This window comes from Urocitellus parryii, chromosome 13, assembly GCF_045843805.1.
Source record: "Urocitellus parryii isolate mUroPar1 chromosome 13, mUroPar1.hap1, whole genome shotgun sequence".
Taxonomy (NCBI): Eukaryota; Metazoa; Chordata; class Mammalia; order Rodentia; family Sciuridae; genus Urocitellus; species Urocitellus parryii.
Window position 1 is genome coordinate 47,038,081 of NC_135543.1, and position 19,270 is coordinate 47,057,350.

At 47.9% G+C, this 19,270-nt stretch overlaps 1 protein-coding gene across 1 annotated transcript in view; it reads right to left on the minus strand.

Annotated features, from left to right (window-relative positions):
* Positions 1–12,133, minus strand: part of Cables1 (Cdk5 and Abl enzyme substrate 1) — a 104,788-nt gene extending 92,655 nt beyond the window's left edge. The window contains exon 1 of the mRNA XM_026388063.2: positions 11,304–12,133. Coding sequence (XP_026243848.2) covers positions 11,304–12,133 — 830 coding nt within the window. The remainder of the gene's footprint in view (positions 1–11,303) is intronic.
* Between the last annotated feature and the right edge of the window lie 7,137 nt (positions 12,134–19,270).

Here is a 19,270-nt window from a genome sequence, read left to right on the forward strand (position 1 = left end):
GCTTCTAACAACCCAGCTCTGGTCACACCTGTCCCTGCTCAAAAGTCTACATGCTCTTTCTGAAATGAAACTCGCTCTTCTAAACAGAGTATCCGGCACGTTTAAACATTAAGCACCCACGGCCAAGTCACAGCCCATCTGTAGGCCCACCTCAAAAGTCATCTCTAAGTCTGCCACAGGCTCCCACCTCAGGAATGCCCCTCTCAGCTCCTACCCTGCCCCCCTTTCAGTCTCCTCTTTGGAGCAGGCACTGGGCTCCATCCTCTCTGGATGACCAAGCCACCCCAGCTGGCACACAGGTGCATGTGCAGAGTAGATACTGAAATCGCTGCTGACCCAAAGCCAAAGCGGCTATTCCTGGGAGCCCTGGACAAGGACCTAGCTACGTTTAACCAGGGGAGCAAAGGCAGAGGGTGAGGGCCACGTGCAGAAGAACCTGAGCACAGGGAGGGAAGACAGAGGGGAAAGGTGAGATGCCGGTGGAGTAGCATTCAACACTGACTCCATGTGTTGAGGTCATTACCCATGGGACCCCCAAGGAGCCCTCACTCCCAAGGGGGTTATCCTGCAGTGGGGGTTGGGCAGATTCACACAGATCACAGAATGAGGGCCGTGGCTTCTGCAAAGGGGGTGAGCAAAGGTGAGCCTCCTGGAATTATCTAGGAAGTTTTGCCTTGCTCTCACAGGTGCCCCACTGGGGGTGACAGGGACACTCCTAGCAGGACTGCCTCTTCTATGAGCCTGTGTAGGTATGAGCCTGTGTAGGCAAGACCAGCTGTTTCTCTTTTTTTTTAAAGAGAGAGAGAGAGAGAGAGAATTTTTTTTTTAATATTTATTTTTTAGTTCTTGGCGGACACAACATCTTTGTTTGTTTGTGGTGCTGAGGATCGAACCCGGGCCGCACGCATGCCAGGTGAGCATGCTACTGCTTGAGCCACATCCCCAGCCCCTAGCTGTTACTCTTCACCTCATCCTTCCTCTGCTGTAAAGCTACAGTGACGGGCGTGGGAATTCATCCAGCCTTGCTTGATTCTGGTGATGGAAACCGTCAGGGCCACAGGCTAGGTGGGATAAAATCAGCACCTCATGCAGGATTACAGCTCTCCTTCAGGGCTCGGATTTTACTATTTATGAAACTAAAACAACACACTCAGGGTTCCAGAAGATCAGCTCCCCATGATCTCGGAAGACCCCACCCAACTTCTCAACTGCTTCCTGAGAGAAGTGCAGGGTGTAATCTGGTACCTTCCATGGCAAATGGAAATACCAGCTCTGACTTTACTTGCTCAGTCGCTATGGGGCAGACCTCACTAGGTGCTGAATGCTGCTTTTTTATTTTAACACTTTGACACCCCAAAGGGCAACAATTCTTATCCCCACTCTACAGATAAGGACAACGAGGCTCAAAGGGGTTCAGTAAGTTGCCCAGAAGGTGCTACTCAGGGTCAGAGCCTCTGTGCTCCAAAGCCAGTCTTTCCCCTTCTGCAGCAGGCGGGCAGGAAAGGAGCAAGAGTCCACCCCCTAGGGAAGGAACTGACACCAAACTATAATCCAGACAGCTGCCATCCTTAGGAAAATTTTCCACAGCTCACCTCAGCCCAGGGTCCTGCTGGCCTGGCCCAGAGGTTATCACGTGAAAATCAGCATCCTGGCTTGATGAGAAGGTGCTGATCTGCCCGGGCACAGTATTTCTTTGTACTTTAACATATGACCTTGACTGACTCTGGCCAATAGGTCTGACATGAACAATGGCCTAAGAATTTTGTTCTTTTAACTGATTTATAAATGAAGATTTGGGGCAGGAAGGAGAATAAATTTTCAAAGCACTCAACAGGAACCTTTGGTTTTCTTAAAAGATATGACTATGGTAGAGTTTTTGTTTTTAAACTCTCAACTTAAAATCTGAAGATGCAGATTTAAAAACTCCAGCTGGATACCCGTTAGGTGTCCCAGCAGCTTGGGAGGCTAAAACAGGAGAACAGGAAGATAGCTAGTTCAGGGACAGCTTCAGCAACTTAGCGAGACCCTAAGCAACTCAGGGAGACCCTGTCTCTAAATAAAATACAAAAGGGCTGGGGATGTGGCTCAGTGGTTAAGCACCACTGGAGTTCAATCCCCTGTACCCAAACAAAACAAAACAAAACAAAAAATACCCTCCAGCTCCAGCCAGTCCTGGTGGCTCAGGAGGCTGAAGCAGGAGAATCACAGGTTCAAGGCCAGCTTTAGCAATTTAGTGAGGCCCTTAGCAATGCAATTTAATGAGACACTGTCTCAAAAAATAAAGAGGGCTGGAGATGTGGTTCAGTGGTTAATTCTCCCTGGGGTCAATCCCCAGTATCAAAAAAAACTAAACCAAAAACAAAACCTCCAGCTCTTCCACATATAGCAACTTTCTAATTGATGTGATCCTACTGCCTTTTTGAAATGTCTTAATGAAAAAAATAAATGTGAGAGCACTTTGTAAGTTTTAAAGCACCAGGATTACCAATTATGAGTTTTGTGATGGATAATTTTGTGATGGATTTTAGTTTTTGCTCCCTCCCTCCTGCAGTACTGGGAATTGAATCCAGAGCCTTATATACGCTAGGGCTTTTAATTTTAAGACAGGGTCTCACTAAATTGCTTCTGGCCTCACTAAGTTGCTGAGATCTGAGACTGGCCTTGAACTTGTGGTCCTCCTGCCTCACCTCCGTAGCTGCTGGGATTACAGGGTGCATCACCACAAGGGCCTCATGATCTTGTGACAGATAAATTGAATCTCACAATTACTTTAGACATTTGCAATCTCATCTGCCCTCTTCACTATTCACCCTCCAAAAGCAAACTTTTATTCAACTCAATAATACTTCCTGGAGAACTAATTTTCAACTCTGGATCAATCATCAGCCCCATTAACACGCCAATTTTTGTCTTTCAGCAAAAAACTCTATTTAGACTTTGCCTGTCTTCCATTCCTTTTAATCCCTGCCTTCCTGAAACTATCAAAAAAGACATTTTCCTCCATAAATAATTGGGTCATTGAGGAAAATGCTTTAAAATAAAAATCAATGTGCTTAGCACACAGAAATCTTTGGCATTCTCAAACATTTTATTAGTCTCTTGTTGAATGGTATTTTAGTCTATTTATCACAAAACGTACCTTAGATTTAAGTACACAGTATTCTATAAATCAGAGACAAGACTAGGTTTTTTCACATACTCCCAAATTTATTGCAATATTACAAGTCCTCAAACACTAACAATTGCATGTTCTATTTTACAAGCTTTTGTCTTTGTGACTAAATGTGCAGCAATAAACCCCAAACCACATTAATGATAACCTCGTTAAATATAAACTGGTGTGCAATTATCCAAACTACTAACACAAACAAAGAGGGAGGGGGGAAAAAAAACAGGAAACATTGATTGATTATATGTTCCTGAAGGCTCTTAAAAACCAAACAAAAATAAAAACACAGCATTACAGTTTGTTTAAAAAAAAAAAAAACCAACACTAAATGATTTTATGATTCTTAACATGTAATGCTAAGGCAGTCTGTTTCAGCTCTAGCATCTGCACCAAAGTTTGGGTTTTAAATTGGATGAGAGTTGAAACCTGACCGATGAGGGCAGGGTGTTTGTTGAGGAGGTGGAAAAATGGGTGGCCAATGACCCTGGGGGAAAGTCACAGGCTTCCTTTTGACAGTGACATTTGCACAGCCCCAGAGGGCAGAATGGGACAAAAAGATGGGTATGGCACAGCCCCTGGTGCACATGCTAATAAGCCAGCTCTCTAGAAGCAGGATAAAAAGCCTGCTGGCCAATTCCCATGGTGTAAACACTCCCACTGTGAGACTCAAGACACCAAGCAGCCCAGAGGCCTTAGCTCTATCAAGTCCAGCTGAAGCATGCTACTGCCTGCAGCTGAAACCCAGAGGCAGGCGAGGCTCACCTCATCCCAGGAACGGGGACAGTCAACTTGGCGGCTCAGGTCAGTTGTGAAACTGAGGAAAAGGTGGTAGATAGACTGTTTCACCCAATAAAGGCGCAGGAGTGGCTGCAGGGAGAAAATAAAAGCCCCAGGAGGAGTGGGGCTTGTAGAAATAAGAGGTTTTGCCTGGTGTCTTGCAATCAGATTTCCCTACTGACACAACTGGGTTTTGTTTGGGTGTCGTGGTCGCTCTGCAGAGGGAGGCAGGTGATCCATTTTGGTGAAGCCAGCCCCCTGCTGTTGAATCACCAAGCCCCTGAGCTGGGAGGAGGAATTGGTATAGTGCAGAGGGGCTGGACAAGGTCAGCCAGGACAGCGTGCAGGGCTCAGTGAAGCTTCATCAAAGGAGGGAGCATTCTGTGGGAAGGCGCCAGGGACCCGCGCCAGGGACCCTCCCCAGGGAGAAGCCAACACAGGACAGCAAGGGTGCAAAGGAGCAGGGGACAGTACATCGGGGAAGAGAAGTGGTGTCACTGGCAAACTAGGCACTGGGCCAAAGGCTGCCTTGAATGAAATACAAGGAATTTAAGACTGACAAGATCAGACATGGGTCTCAGCAAGGTCCTTCTGGGGAGGGAGGGTTGACAGGGGTCAAGCAGCCAGGAAGCTCTTAGAAGGCGACCTCATCCCCCAGGGTACAAGTCCAGGCCAAGACAGTGAGAGTGGGGCCCAGGGCCCTGCACCCCTCTTGGGCACTGGGCTAGGGCAGAGGTGGCACCCTTTTTCTGGGACAAGAGGGGGGGGAATAGCTTAGAGTTTTGCAGGTCATGTGGTCTCAGTTGCAACTATTCAATTCTGTCATGGGAGCACAAAGACAGCCAAAGAGGACACATACACAAGTAGACACTGCAGTTTCCAAGAAAGTGTTATGTATACACAGCCACAGGGCCACCGTTTGCCAACCCCTGGCCTGGGGAAAAGGCGACACTGAGAAGATACGGAGGCCCAGGAAGGTGACAGGGTTATTCTTCCCATTTCATGGATGAGAACCTGGTCAGGATGAGGGGCAGAGCCCACACCACCCTGGGGTAGGCCAGGCTGGTGCTCCCAAGGGTGACCCCACACCCTGACAAGCCAGGGCCAGAAGTAAGAAGCAACAAAGGAGACGGGATCCGGCTGAAGAGGGGAAGCACAGGAAGGCACTGGGCAGGATTTCACTACTGTGGCCACAGTGATCCCTGTCCACCCTGGCCCTGCCTCTGGGTCCTCCCTGAATGACAGAGAGGTAGAAATGTGAATAAGGAAATCAGAGTAGGGGTGACCTTTGAGGTCATTTAGGTCAACTTCTGCCAGGATAAGCTGAAGCCAGTTTAACAAGCATTTGTGAATGTGGCCCGCAGTCCACAGAGCCAAGTGAGGTGGGCAAGACCGCAAATTCTGGAGCCTGGCTGCCAACCCACTTCCCACGTTCAGACTGAGAGAACTTGGGTAAGTTACTTAACTTCTCTGTGCTTTGAAACAGGGTGCTATATATGAATTCAGTCCCTATAAAGTGTTAGAATAATGCCTGTCCCATGTTTGTTAAATAAAAATACTGTGTCCTAGGCCATTTGCAAGGCCTCCCATAGGGGAGGGTCAGAAGAGTCCCACTCTGTGGGGGCTCAAACACCAAGTTCACCTCTAACCAAACACTCATCACTGTGCTAAATACTTGTTTGCTTACCCAACACAGTCAGGGACCCGGTTTTATGTCCCTATCTCCTACGCACAGTGATGCCTCATAATTGATACTCATTATGTTCCAGTTTTGTTGAATGAATAAATGATGCAAGGCATTAAGTCTCATTAGTAGAATTTCCTCTACTACATACCTGACAGATAACAAAGCACCTAATGCCACCCCTAGTCCACTGCGTGACCTTGAACTCCTGCCTTCTGGGGCTGAAATCAATGTCTACAAAAGTGCTTTGTGAACTTAAGGCTCTTTAGCAACTAAGTTATAGAGATCACTTCCGCCCAGGGGAATGGAGTGTTGACTGGGGAACTGACCACCTTGTCAGGCAAGGTGGCTTCCAGCTTGGATGGCCCTAAGTTCTTGTCCAGCTAGGAGACCTACAGCTACTCCAGTTCCCTCTACTCCACTCATTCATTCATTCATTCATTCATTCATGCGCATTCTGAGACCAGTGCTGTGGAACAGACACACAGCTGCTTGGCGCCTAGAGTTCAATTTCCCACATGTCCCCATGCTAAACGTGTCCCAGGCCCTGCAGTGGGCCACAGGAATGCTAGATCAGGAAAAGAAGACAGATTCATCTGTCCCAATCCTTTAATTCCACCAGGGTTCCTAAGAACCCACCTGGCCCAGAAGGTAGGGTTCCCAAGTCTCTGTCCCACATGAGGTCACCACCTCACCCACCAGTTCTTCCCATTCTGCTCAAAGCCTCCTGTCCTCAGCCCCATCCACAACCTAACAATCTCCAGGCATGAGGGAAGCTCCCAGGCCAGCTGTGGGACAGTGTACAGAGCCCTGCAGGCTGCCCCACCCTTCCAGAGAGCAAAGGGTCACCCTTGAACTCACTGCCCTCACTGGGCACTTGCCAGCACGGAACAGGCTGCTCGTTTATTCTGCCTCCTGAGCTCACCCACAACATCACAGGCTCTAGGAGGACAAGGACAGGGGAGTGGGCGGGGACCGGGATGCCTCTGCCAGCAGCTAGGGCCACCAGTTGACGGCCTAACTCCCAGCCAAGCACAAACCAGGCACAGACTTTGGAAAGTGTCCTGACCAGAGCGGGGCCGGGCCTGAGACTGCGTGCAGCCTGGGCTTCTGTAACTGCGGCTGGGAAAATGGCTCAAAGACAACTTAAGCAATAAGCTAGGGAGATCAAAGTCACATGGCCAGGTGGTGACAAAGTTAAGGAAGAATGACCATCTCCCTTCCCACTCGCTGATTCTCAACTACTGGTCCGGTCGCATTTTTCTTTTCAGGCCAGACACTGACATTAGTTTACAGCCAGAGCCCAGTTTCCACCCCAAGAGGGGCGGTGCACAAAGGAGGGGCAGAAGCCCTAAGTGGCCAGGGTAAGCAGTCAGGAAAGAGCCAGAACTCAAGCGAGCAGGGCTGAGTGACCTTGAGCAAATGACTTAACACATCTGAGCTCCAGTTTCCTCAGCCTTACAATAGGAACAAATCAGCACAGGATAAGCCTCCCTCCACAGAGCCTGGAACTATCAAAAAGAAGAATGTGCCATTGAAGGGACCCCCCTCCCCCCCATCCTAAATACATTAACATTTGACTAGCCTCTGGAAGCTTTTAGCACCCCCTGCCCACACTCAAAGTCTGCGTTCCACAACAAATGTCATTGCCACCGGCATCTAGTTTAAAGGGCCCAAGCCATCTCCCAGGCTCTCGGAGGAGAAGGGCTAATTAACCTGCCTGGGATGGAAAGGCTGCCCTGGCCACAGCACTGGGACCCAGGCCAAGGGGCTCCTCTGCACCTTGTTCCCTCCTCCCATGGAGGGCCCAACTCTCCACGTAGCATGATTCAAACTCAGGTGTTCAGAAAAGGTAAAAGACGCTCGCCATTTCTAAGGACTACCCCAGTCACCAAGCCACCCTTCTGGCAGGCACAGAGCTTCTACCTGGGCTGGAGACGGCTGCTGGGCAGCTGTGTGGCCATCAGAAGCTCCAGGAAATGGAGTAATCAGGATTGCTGCCAGCGGCTGCCTGGGTGAAGTTTTTAAAGTAAGAGAAGCCTTAAGACACCTTCTAGGTTTACGCTCCCTTTCACCCATTAACACCCTCCTGGTGGGAGTCTCACTGCTCCAGCAGAGAGGAAACCCAACAGGGGTGCCTCTGCACACCCCAGTGCAGGATCCCCAGGCCACAGTCCAACAGAACAGAGCCTAAGACGCAGCAGCAAAAACGGGGGACCCAAACGAAGAGGCAAAACTTGCCAGGAATCACTAAAGGAGGTACAAGCCAGATATAAAGACAGGTAGTCAGGGTAGCTAGTTAAATCGGGTCTGATGGAGAAAATAGAGTCCCATTTGAGCCCGGATTGGAAACAGCCCCTGGGAGACTGGAATGATCCTCAAGTCTCCAGAGCCCTTAGATACTCCCCCTCCCAGAAAGGTTGTAAATGGAGCAACTCCAGAGCAGACAGGGAGCTGCTAACCAACGCCCCTGGGCTGATGCTCCCTTCCAGCCAACAACTCCACCTAGGCCCTTCCAGCCCACCTGCACCTGCACACACCCCCACCCCCTGCCATGCCATCCACATGCCCCAGTCACTCTGCAGGATGAGGGGAAATAAACAAGGGAGAAGAATGGAGAACAAGGAAAACTTTAGACATATAAAAGCGACAGGACTTCCTCATCCCACAGATTCCATCTTTGGGTCTGTCCCCTTCTTCCACCCGGGAGACGTCTGTTTTACTCTCCTTTAATCAAGTTTCTTACTTTCTACTCTAGGCTTGGTGTGCTTCTCTGGTGTTATACTTCAACATTTGAGGAAGCAGGACTCGTCAAGGTAACCGGTAACCTGCGATATCAAATCACACCAAAGTGACCTGCAAGCTGTATCCCGGACATTTACAGTCAGCAGCTCAAACATGATAGGTGGCCTTACTGTGTGCAAGGCAGGGTGACAAGGGTTGAGTGCCTTAGGGAAAAGATGTCAGGCTTGGATGTCAAAAACTCAGGTTCCCTATGTCAAAATGCATTATACTGTAAAATTAATTAAAAAAAAAAAAAACTCAGGTTCCTATCCTGGCCCAAATGGGGTCCACCCATTATCTTAAGTGCCTCTTAGTAGCTGGGCCACGGTCTCCTCACCTGTGAAAGAACTCACAGGTGGCTGTAAGGGTCAAATGTGATAGATATCAAGGATCAGCATACAGAAATCTTCACCTCTCTTCACTGAGCACACACTCATGCCTAAGCTTAGGCATGGAAATCTTCCTCCCTGTTGTATTTCAAAGTTTGGAAGTTCAAGCAATTCACCCCGATCGGTTTTAATTCCTTGGACTGGTTTAAAGACTAAGCAGTGCTTCCCGCAATTTAATTTGTAAATGAATCCCCTGGGGTTCCGGTTAAAATGTAGATTTGGGTTGAAGCAGGTGAGGGTGGGGCTGAGGAGTTTGCATTTTTAAGAGCTCCTGGTGAGGCTGAGATCTGGGACCTCAACTTTGGAGCAGAAAAGTTCTATGGAATTCAGCTAGAAAAGAACCCAAGACAAATCTAATTTCATTGGCAAATGACATCCAGGTAAAGCAGTATACAGAAGCACACAGGCTGGCTTCTGAAAGGGAGCTCACTGGGAAGGGAGGGGAGGGAAGGGAAGGGAAGGGAAGCCCCGAAAACAGGCCCCACCTGTGCCTTATTCAAATAAGTTTGTACTTTAAACCAGGTGAAAGTACACTTCAGAAATCATAAAAGCAGTATACTTCAGACAATGGTCTGAAAAACAGTACATGTCCTAGGATATGCCACATTTGACCCCATTCCTCAGCCAGGTTGGGCTGGCTTAAAAGGCCTCTTCTCAAATTAATTTTCCCTACCTCCTCCCTTGCTGGCACATCAAATTTGATACTGTTTCTGTTGACAGTTGTCATTTTAAAAGTGCCTATCAAGTTGCCAGATGTGGACTATTCAGATATAGTAAGATGAACATGATTGACAGGTAAGGATGCATCTTAATACTAACTCATCTTAATGTGTTGAAGTGCGAGGGATCAAGAAAAACATCCTAAAGGTTCACAGAGATGGGATTAAAGAGTAAATTGTGGATGTTCTTTGGCTCAGAAATAACAACCCAAGATAATCCATATCCCCTGAAATTAGCTGCTTAGAGAAAGAGCAAGAGGTAATCCGATCTCCAGCTGTTTGCAGCACAGGGAACACATCTGTCTACCAGGTGACACAGGCCAGCCCTTGCACACTGGCTTAAAATAACACGCATGTTTATTATAATTCCTGTCATGACCCACTGACTGCTGGGCTTGGGCTCAAACTCCAGAATTATGAGCCGGTGTGCAATGTCAAGCAGTAATACAGGGCAACCCAGAAACTGCTGAGTGTGCACTACTTGCCCAGAAAGGGATTCCCCTCCCACACACTCACCCGCTACTGGGGAGATGCATGCTCTAACAAGAAATGCCAGAAGCAGACTGTCACCTGTGCCCAGTGTCATTAATTCATCCATGCAATCACAAGGTTGCTTCCCAGACTCCACACCCCTGGCCCTTGAGCCTACAGGCACTTGAACTGCAATCTACACATCAGCACCGGCCTGATTTCATCCACCGCCAAGAGTCAACTTTGGATGAGCCGGCTTGTTCTTTGACTTGATTACAAGAAGTTTTCCAACAGGCTACCTTCTTACTTGGGCTAAAGCAAAACAGGCGCATTACAGGAGACAGGCTGTAATAGAGAATGTTCTTCCAGCTCATCTTGATGCCTTCAGAATCTTGGCAAGGGTCTACCCCTGAAGGGTAAACTGAGGCTAAATCAACTGCTAAATCAACCGAACCCAGGTGGAGTCTATGATGTAACTTACTTCACAGTAGATTGACTTAAGATCAGAGCCTCCCAGGGAATAGGCATAAATCTCGCCAGTTGCTCCCCACTCCCGCTGCTCCCCAAACTCCAAATCCCACACAAATCTAACAGACGGTCCCTTGCATATGGTAACAAGCTCCTGCCATTTCCTGAATAAGTAAATAAGAAACATTTCGTGGTTTTGCTAGTTTGCCTGCAGGTAAAATAAGCTCTTAACTAACTCAAGCAAATTCATCCTGGAATGGGGTACGGGGGCTCAAGGGAATGTAAAGACTTCCCACTTCTTAGGAAAGCAAAAAGAAAACGCCAAGTGTCCCCCTACCACAGCAACACTGAACTCAGGAACTTTGGAAGGTTCTCGCGTGTCTGCTACTAGTTCAGGCTCCCGCGCGCCGCGCAGCCGCGAGCCCCACCCACCGCACCACGCTGCGACCGCCGGCTGCCAGCCCAGCTGGAGGATCGCACCTCCGGGTCTGAACCGGGTTCCAGGAAGTCAGGATCTCCTAGTACTGTGAGGTTCGGGAGCCCCTTTTTAATGGGTTCCTGCAACTCCCAACTCCCGTGCCGTGACATTAGCAGGGTGCTCCTGCTCTGCAAGTGCCAGGTTCACAAACACACGTGTGACCACACACCCCCTGGACTCTCTTCCTCTTTCGCGTGCCCCAAATGGTTTGGAATTCAGGCCAGAAGCCTTGGATCCAAATGGACGCGGGAAAGTGGGAGCTACCAGTGCGTGCAGTACAGTCTAGAGACTACCCGGAGGAAGGGCGTGCCGGGGGGTGGACAGCGACGCAGAGCAGGGCGCGTGTAGCGTCCAGGGTACTCACCGAGACCTCTGCAGCTGCTCATAGGCGCTGGTGCTGCCGCTCTGACCCGACTGCTCCAGGGAGCAGTAGTTTTGTGAGATCTGCCTGGAGAAGGCGATGGGCAGGATTCCCTGAGTGAACGAGTTGAGACGGCCCCGACTGCCGCTCCCACTCCCGGGGGTCCCGGAGCTCAAGAAGGCGGCTGCCGGCACCTGCACGGTGGTAAAGGCATCGTCCTCCTCCAACTCCTCCTGCTCGGCACTCCCGGGCCCATCCAGCAGCTGCAGTTGAGAACAGGCGGCTAGAGGCGCCGACCTGGACGTTTGCAAAAGCTCCCCCGACGTCCGGCCCGCGCCCAGAGGGCTAGCGAGCGCCCGCGACGCCCCGGGGCCAGGCAGGGTCGCGTGGCCGCCCGGAGCCAGGGGCGGCAGCAGCGAAGGCTGCAGTGGGAAGGGGCTAGACCCAGTAGCCAACGCCGCGGCCGCTGTGCCCGGTGCGGCGAGCGCGCTGCAGCCGGCGGCCAGTAGGCTGAGCCGAGTCCTAGCGCCGTAAGCGCTGCCCGCTCCGGGCTTAGCTGCTCCGCTCTCCTCGCCGCCGCCCCACTCCTCCTCCTGCAGCGGCGGCCGTCCGTCCAGCGAGATGTTGGTGAGGAAGGAGAGGGCAGCCTGGCGGCGCCGTGGGTCCATGCGCGGCTTCCGGGGGGGTTCGGGCGGCCGCTGGGCCGGTGCGGCGGCCGCGGACTGGGGCTGCGGTAGCGGCGGCTGCAACCCGCTGGTGCCCGCGGCGTCGGTGCCGCCGCTGCCGCCGCTACTGCAGGCGGCTGTGCCGGCGGTGGCGGTCGCCGCCGCCATTGTGTCCGTCTGCGGCGTTAGTTCCGCGATGCCCGGAGAAGCGAGCGGCGCCGAATGCTAAGCGGCTGGCGGGAGCCGCGGCGACCCGGGCTGGGTAGGGCGCGGGGCGCAGGCGGCGTGCGCGGCGGCCCAGCCCCCCCGCGGGCGGGCCATGCTCTCCCCTCGGTGCTCGGGCGGGGGGCGCCGCCGACCCACAGGCGCGCCTCCCTCACTCGTGCTGGTGCGGCGGCGGCGGTTGCTGCTGCTGCTGCTGCTGCTGCTGCTGCTGGCTCGCTGGCTGTCCGCCCGTCCGCGGGTCGCCTGGCTGGTCCGGCTCCCGGGCCCGGTGTTCGTATTTATAGGTGCGCGCGCCCCGCGCTCACGCTCCGAAGCAATAACACAGTATCACGTGTGGGGAATGAAACCTGGGAAGAAAACAAAGCCGCAGGCGGCGGCCGCTGAGGCAGGCGGCGGGAGGCTAAGGGGCCAGAGGAGGAGGAGGAAGAGGAGGAAGGGAGAGCTGGCGCGTGGCGGGGCTGTGCAGGTCGTCCCAGCTGCCTGCTGGGAGAGTTGGTGGCTCCCGGGGCGCGCAGAAGCCAGGTGCGGGAGGCGAGCACGTTACCCCGGCATGCTAGCTCTGAGAATTGGGGGTGCAAACAGAACCTGTGAGTCACAGCGTGGGGATGTGCTCCAGGGAGACTTATGATTCTGCAGGAGAGTTATTTGGAGCGACACAGAGATTTGGACAATTTAACTGGACCCTGCCTTACTGTTGGACCCGATCAATAATTCTTATTAATAGTTATACCCGTAGGTCCGCAGCCCCACCCGAAAGCGTAGCTAACCACTGAGGTGTCTCTTATTCATCCGCAGGCCAGGGGAGCGACCCCAAGATGAAGATATGCGCTGAGGAGCACGCACATTTTCCGTGTGATCGAACTGATTTACACCCCCGCACCCCTATTTCATACTGCTGGAACTTTTCATCTCCCTGAGTAAAGACTAACATAAATTTTCACTTTGGCCCTAAAATGTGATTGGTTTTCTATAGAGACTGAGACGGGCTAAAACAGTCTCCTTTCTCCTTGTCGCCTTGCAAATGTTTGAGGATTATGATCTTTTCCACCCCCATAAGCCAGGACCAATATGGATGGCTACTCTGGCACTTATTTCATAAACATCCGTTTGACGCCTATCTTGTCTTCTTGAGATGTGGGTTATTTGCCAAGGACGCTATGACCCTTCCAGAGGGGTGGCTCCTAATCTAGGAGGTGTCGCAGCCCCAACCCCAACTCCAACCAGTGAGGATGGGGGTGGAGCCATCGCCTGAAGCAATCAAAAATCGTGGGGGGGATTTCTATAGGCAGTTTGAGTGACCTCCCAAATGCAGTAAAGAACAACTGTCACACTGAATTAAACTCTGGGACACCTAAAAAACTTGCTTCACTTCTCTGAGGGAGAAGTAATGTGCTTAAAATCAACAGATTAATTTAATTAAAGGTTTAAATTTAGCCCTGGAGCTAATGGGTAACTCTACATTGAAATTCCACTCCATTTCAAGTTCAGGAAAGTAAATTAAGTAATGGAGAGCAAACACACTGTCCAGAGATGTGCAGCCAGCCTTGAGTAGGAGATAGGGTGTGTTTCAGGTTACATTTGCTCTGGGACACACAGGTCACATGGCTTTTTACATGAACATGAACAATTGTTCATATTTTCTGCCTTTTTAGGCCTTTTGAAAAAGTGGAGCTTGGTGTCTATTTACTGCATTCTTACAGCAGCTAAGTCAAAGCTTGGTGATCAACTTGGGGAAATTTCATCAGGATTTTAATTACTTTATTTACCTTGAAACATCCAAGTCTCTTTATTACAGTTGACGTAATTTACATAACTACTGGCCTGATTGTGCTAGCAGGCAGTATTTAATGAAGGACTTCAACTCTGCTTCTATAAAAGAAAGAACTTTCTATATTACAAAATGTTAAGCAGAGAGGAACAAAAATCAACAATCTCATCCATTAAAATACCTTAATATTTTGACTTGTCTTGTGTATCTTTTTATTTTTTTATTATTAGTTGTTCAAAACATTACATAGCTCTTGACATATTTCATACATTTGATTCAAGTGGGTTATGAACTCCCATCCCCCCCCATACAGATTGCAGAATCACATCGGTTATACATCTACGTTTTTACATACTGCCATACTAGTGTCTGTTGTATTCTGCTGACTTTCCTATCCTCTTGTATCTTTTTTAAACAAAATCAAATCAGGCTGTTTGTATCATGTGGGTTTTGCTTCCTGGTCCTCATCATCTTTCCATTTAGAATATTCTCCTAGAGCATTGCTTTAATGGCTACACAGTATTCAGTTTGAGGAGAAACTATAAGTTATAAACCTGTGCATTTAATAAGTTGGTATTTCTACTTTTGCTATTATGAAGAGAGTGATGATGAGAAATGATAAGTCTTGCTACCATGCAATATTATTTTCTTAAGTTAAATAGTTGCTGGGGCCAGTCACTTATCATTTTAATCCAGAAAACTGCTTCCTCGAATTCTTGCTGGCTGTTAAAATTTTTCATTAATCTCCATTACTTTACCCACTTGATGAAACTCTTTTTTTTAAGTGTTAAGTATGCAAACTAATTTCAAATATTTATTAAAGCATTAAATAAGAATCAATGTCTGTTTTACCTCAGGCCTCTATGATCCCTTATGAAGTACATAAAAGTTGTGATTTATTGTCTTATGACCGCCCTGTGATGATGGAGAGAGCATTATCATTAATATTTTAAAGAGAAGGCTAAAAAAAAAAAAAATGAATAATTTGCCCCTGGTCAAGTAGACCAGAGTGGCTGGGCCAGCATACAAACCGGACCCATTCCAAGACCCTTTTACATTCTTGCGCCCTCTGCTGGTAAGGATGTTCTGCAGGAAGGGGCAGTCTCTAGACGTCATTGTATAGTCAGCCTTAGGAAGCAACAATAATGGAAATAATACAAGCTTTAAGGTAAGAGGGTCTGGGTTTTGAGAGTCACTTAATCTCATTGAGTTTCCTCTCTGGGTTACTGTTGAGAAAAAAAAATGAGACTACATGAGGAATGTTTTGTAAACCTTACTTTAAAAATGTCACTTGTTATTTCTACTATCCTAACCTACTTAGTCCCTGAATTATCCCAAATTCATTTATTTTCCAACTATTAATTAGTCAATCAAGTATTATTGAGCTATTCCTATGATTACAGTACCATCTGTGACAAAGGGATAAAAGAAGGGTGGCCTTAAGCCCTGGTACCTTTGATAGCTGAAATAGTAGAAAACAAAAGCTCAGGACACATTTAAAGGAAAGTACAAAGTCAACTCTGATTAAAGTGTCAAGTGAGCAGTATGTTATCAGAATATGGAAAAGGAGCTTTTAATTTGAGCTGATACCTGTAGGGGAGGGTGTTAAACAAAAGCCAGGATTTGAGCTGACCTGGGAGATAAAAGAGGCAAGAAGAGGCAGTTAGCTAGAGTTTAGATTGTTCCACAAAGGCCCATGGAGTATCAAAATATTGCTCTTCAGGGAGGCACCATTGGGAGGTAGTAGACCTTTTATGAGGTGCAGCCTAGTGGGAGGAAATTAGGTCATTGGGGACATGTCCCTGAAGAAGAATACGGGTCCCTCCCTGGTCCCTTCCTTTTTCTCTTTCTTTCTTTCTTTCTTTCTGTACTGGGCATGAACCCAAGGGCATCATGCATGTGCATGCTAGGAAAATGCTGAATCTCTAAGCTATACCCCAACCCTGTCCTTTCTCTTATTGTCTTTCCAGCCATGAGGTGAGCAGTTTTGCCCTACCTCATGCTCCCACCATGATATCCTTCCTTACCCCGGCCCAAAAGCAATGGAGCCAACCAATCATGGATGGAAATCTATAAAACTATGAGCCAATGTAAATCTATTCTCTTTATAAATTGATGTCTTAGGTATTTATTATAGTGACTGAAAGCTAACACAAACTTTGCATACAAATTCCCTGAGTAATATAGGTATGGAGAACTAGAACTTGAAATATAATTCTTTACTGCCAAGTCCCCTTCACTTTCATATTGCTCCTTTCAAGTTTTCAGTCCCAATCTGAAAACATACTTTGCATGCATGAACTCAAAAATGCAAGAACTGTTTAGATTGGCATATGCAGGGCTAGGGGTCCTTTGGGGGAGAAAAAAGAAGAAAGAAACTGCAAGTAATCAGTAACCCTTAAATAATTCAGTAACCAAAATGTCTGAAAATTTCCTTATAGATGGTAGTGGACAACCCTCATATGTTTTTGATATAGTGGAAAATAAGGTTTTAGATTCAGGCAAACCCTGGTTCCAGGGCCAACATAGACCCTTACCAGCATGTGACCTTGCTCCAACCTGGGCGAATTATAAGTTTTATGTGTTGGTAGCTTTATCTGTAAATGTAGGTTTAGCAATATTTTACCTTGAAGAATTATGAAGATTACTGATAATATAAATTATGTAATTAGCACCAGAGTATCTGGCATTAACTGGATAGCTATTAGAAAAATGTAAAATACAGAAGGTGCACCTTAAGAACAGCCAGGATGTTTTAGGTTCTAGGTTTCTGTAGTTTTCACTGGTGCCAGCAGACAGACAAGACCATGAGAAACTCTAGCTGTCAGCTCCAGTTCAGATCGGATTATTTTACTGTGTGTTCCACCAAAGTGCAGACTGCTACCCACTACTAAACCATACAACAGACTCTTAAATCTAAAATATAGGCCTGGTGCCCCAAGAAACCTGCTGCTTTCCTCAATCCAGTAAAAGAGGCTGAGACTAGAAACGGGGACTGTCCAAGAGATGGTCCTCAATGTTCCTGCTCTTCTAGAAGTTTACCTGCCCTATGGGGAATTAGGATCACTTCTGTTGCCCTGGGAGAATGGGGAGGTGGAAGAGGATGGGGGAAGGGCCATTATGTCCCCTTTTACAATTTAGCATAGATAACCTTTTTATCTATTTTTTTCTTGCATAATTTCCCCAGGACATCTGGGATTAGATATAACATTTAAATAATATTTCACTAAAAGCTGAGGGATATTAGGTGAAGAAATAAACTCAACAAGGAATAAATATACAGCTCCATAAAGCATCTTGCAAAATATGACTTTCTCCTACCCTTAATCCCGATATTTCCTAAATGCCAACTTCATGCCAGTTTCCAGTTTGGTTTCTGAGTACCAGGAGAAAAGGATGTGGTCCTATCCTGGATCCCTCAAGCTAAGTAGCACAGAAAGTTAGGCTAATATGTATTCACTAATACATTAAGAATTTTTAAAAGAAGAAGAAAAGAAGAGCTTTATACACTGGGATCAACCAATCCCTGGCACACTTCCTATGTAAGAGGCTATTTCAACCTTTGTACCCCAGAGCCACCCATTTAGGACACCGTCTCCCTATAAGAAAAGGCCAAGAGGACTTTGCTACTTCCTGCCAGGGTTCTGTCTTCCACCTGTCTTCCTGGCTGAGGCCTGCCCTTCCCTTGGTGATTAGCAATTAGCACCACAACCCCTGACACTGTCCAAGCATAGACCCAAACAGGACCATTTTTGTGTCTGGACTTCTGACACTGTGGAGGAAGGAGGAAGAGCAGTTATTTCTTTTTTTCTTTTTTCTTTTTTTTTTAAGAGAAAACGAGAGAGAGAGAGAAAGAGAGAGAGAGAGAGAGAATTTTAATATTTATTTTTTAGTTCTCGGCCGACACAACATCTTTGTTGGTATGTGGTGCTGAGGATCGAACCCGGGCCGCACGCATGCCAGGCGAGCGCGCTACCACTTGAGCCACATCCCCAGCCCCAAGAGCAGTTATTTCACGGCAGTTCCTGCCAAGGGCCTTCCAGATTCTATAACTGTGTGAGAAGCTGAAGAACGTAGATGATGCGGTGCCCAATGACTGTATGAACTTTCCAATAAACATGTTATTGATTTATCGAGGGCAATGACTGAGGCCAAGAATGGGTTTTGGTACCTCGTGGATATGGGAAGAAGTATCAGTGTTCCAGGTAACCTTCCTCCACAGTCTTGTTGGAGGAGATGTCCAAAGACAACAGTGCAGATGTATTTAGTCTTCAATTTTCCTCTGATTCATCAAAATTCTCCCTTGGATGCAACTCAGCCAGTTGTGGAGAAGAGGGTATTAATAAGCATTCAGAAGAAAATGGTCCATTTGACAAGTTGCTCCTATGAAGTATGAGGTTGCAGGCTTGAGCTGGAGATAGATCTGACTCGTCACCAAATCTGGAACCTCTGGGCCTTCGTGTCTATACCTCCAAGCTAGAGCAAATCCTACATCTCTTGCAGGATTATCATACAGATTAGAAACAAGGCATATAGGGAGTGGGGATTTGTATAGCTTATCTGGTAGAGTGCTTGCCTCACATGCAAAGGTCCTGGGTTCAGATCCCCAGCACCACAAAAAGAAAAAGAAACCAGGTATGTATAAAACACCAAGTGTGCAGCATACAGTGGGTGTTTGTGGGTGGTGGCTATTCTCATTATTTAGAGGCTGGTTATAAAAAAGAAACCTGGAGAAACATTCCACTGAACAAATGAGGAGTAAATATCTTGTTTCATGGCCTAATTGGAGAAAATACTCCATTTTCTCTATTCATACTAAAACTTCTGAAAACCAATACATGGGGGGCAGATTTTCCTATACCAACTAATTTTCCAACCCTCGGGATACCAACTAGGTATCCTGTAGTTCATTTCAGTTCAATTCTGATGTTATCTGGAAAGACTGTCCCAAAAGGCTGCCCTTCACTTTAGGCATTAATTACAAGTATCAAATACTCAGATTCCCCCCACTTTTGACCCTTGACTAGAAGCCGGGTCTGACAAGCTTCTCGTTGGGTGCCAGAATTTGCTATGATGGCTCACAGAATTCTGGGAAACACTGACTTATGTTTATTTAAAAGGATGTGATAAAGGATACTGATGAACAACCAGATGAAGAGGTGCATAGGGTTAGGTCTCAAGGAGTCCCAAGCCCAGGAATTATTGTCTTCATGGACATAGGATACAACACCCTCCCACCATATTGGTGTATCACCAGCCTGGAAGCTCTCAAAACTCTTTTAGGAAATTTTATGGAGGCTTTGCCACATGGG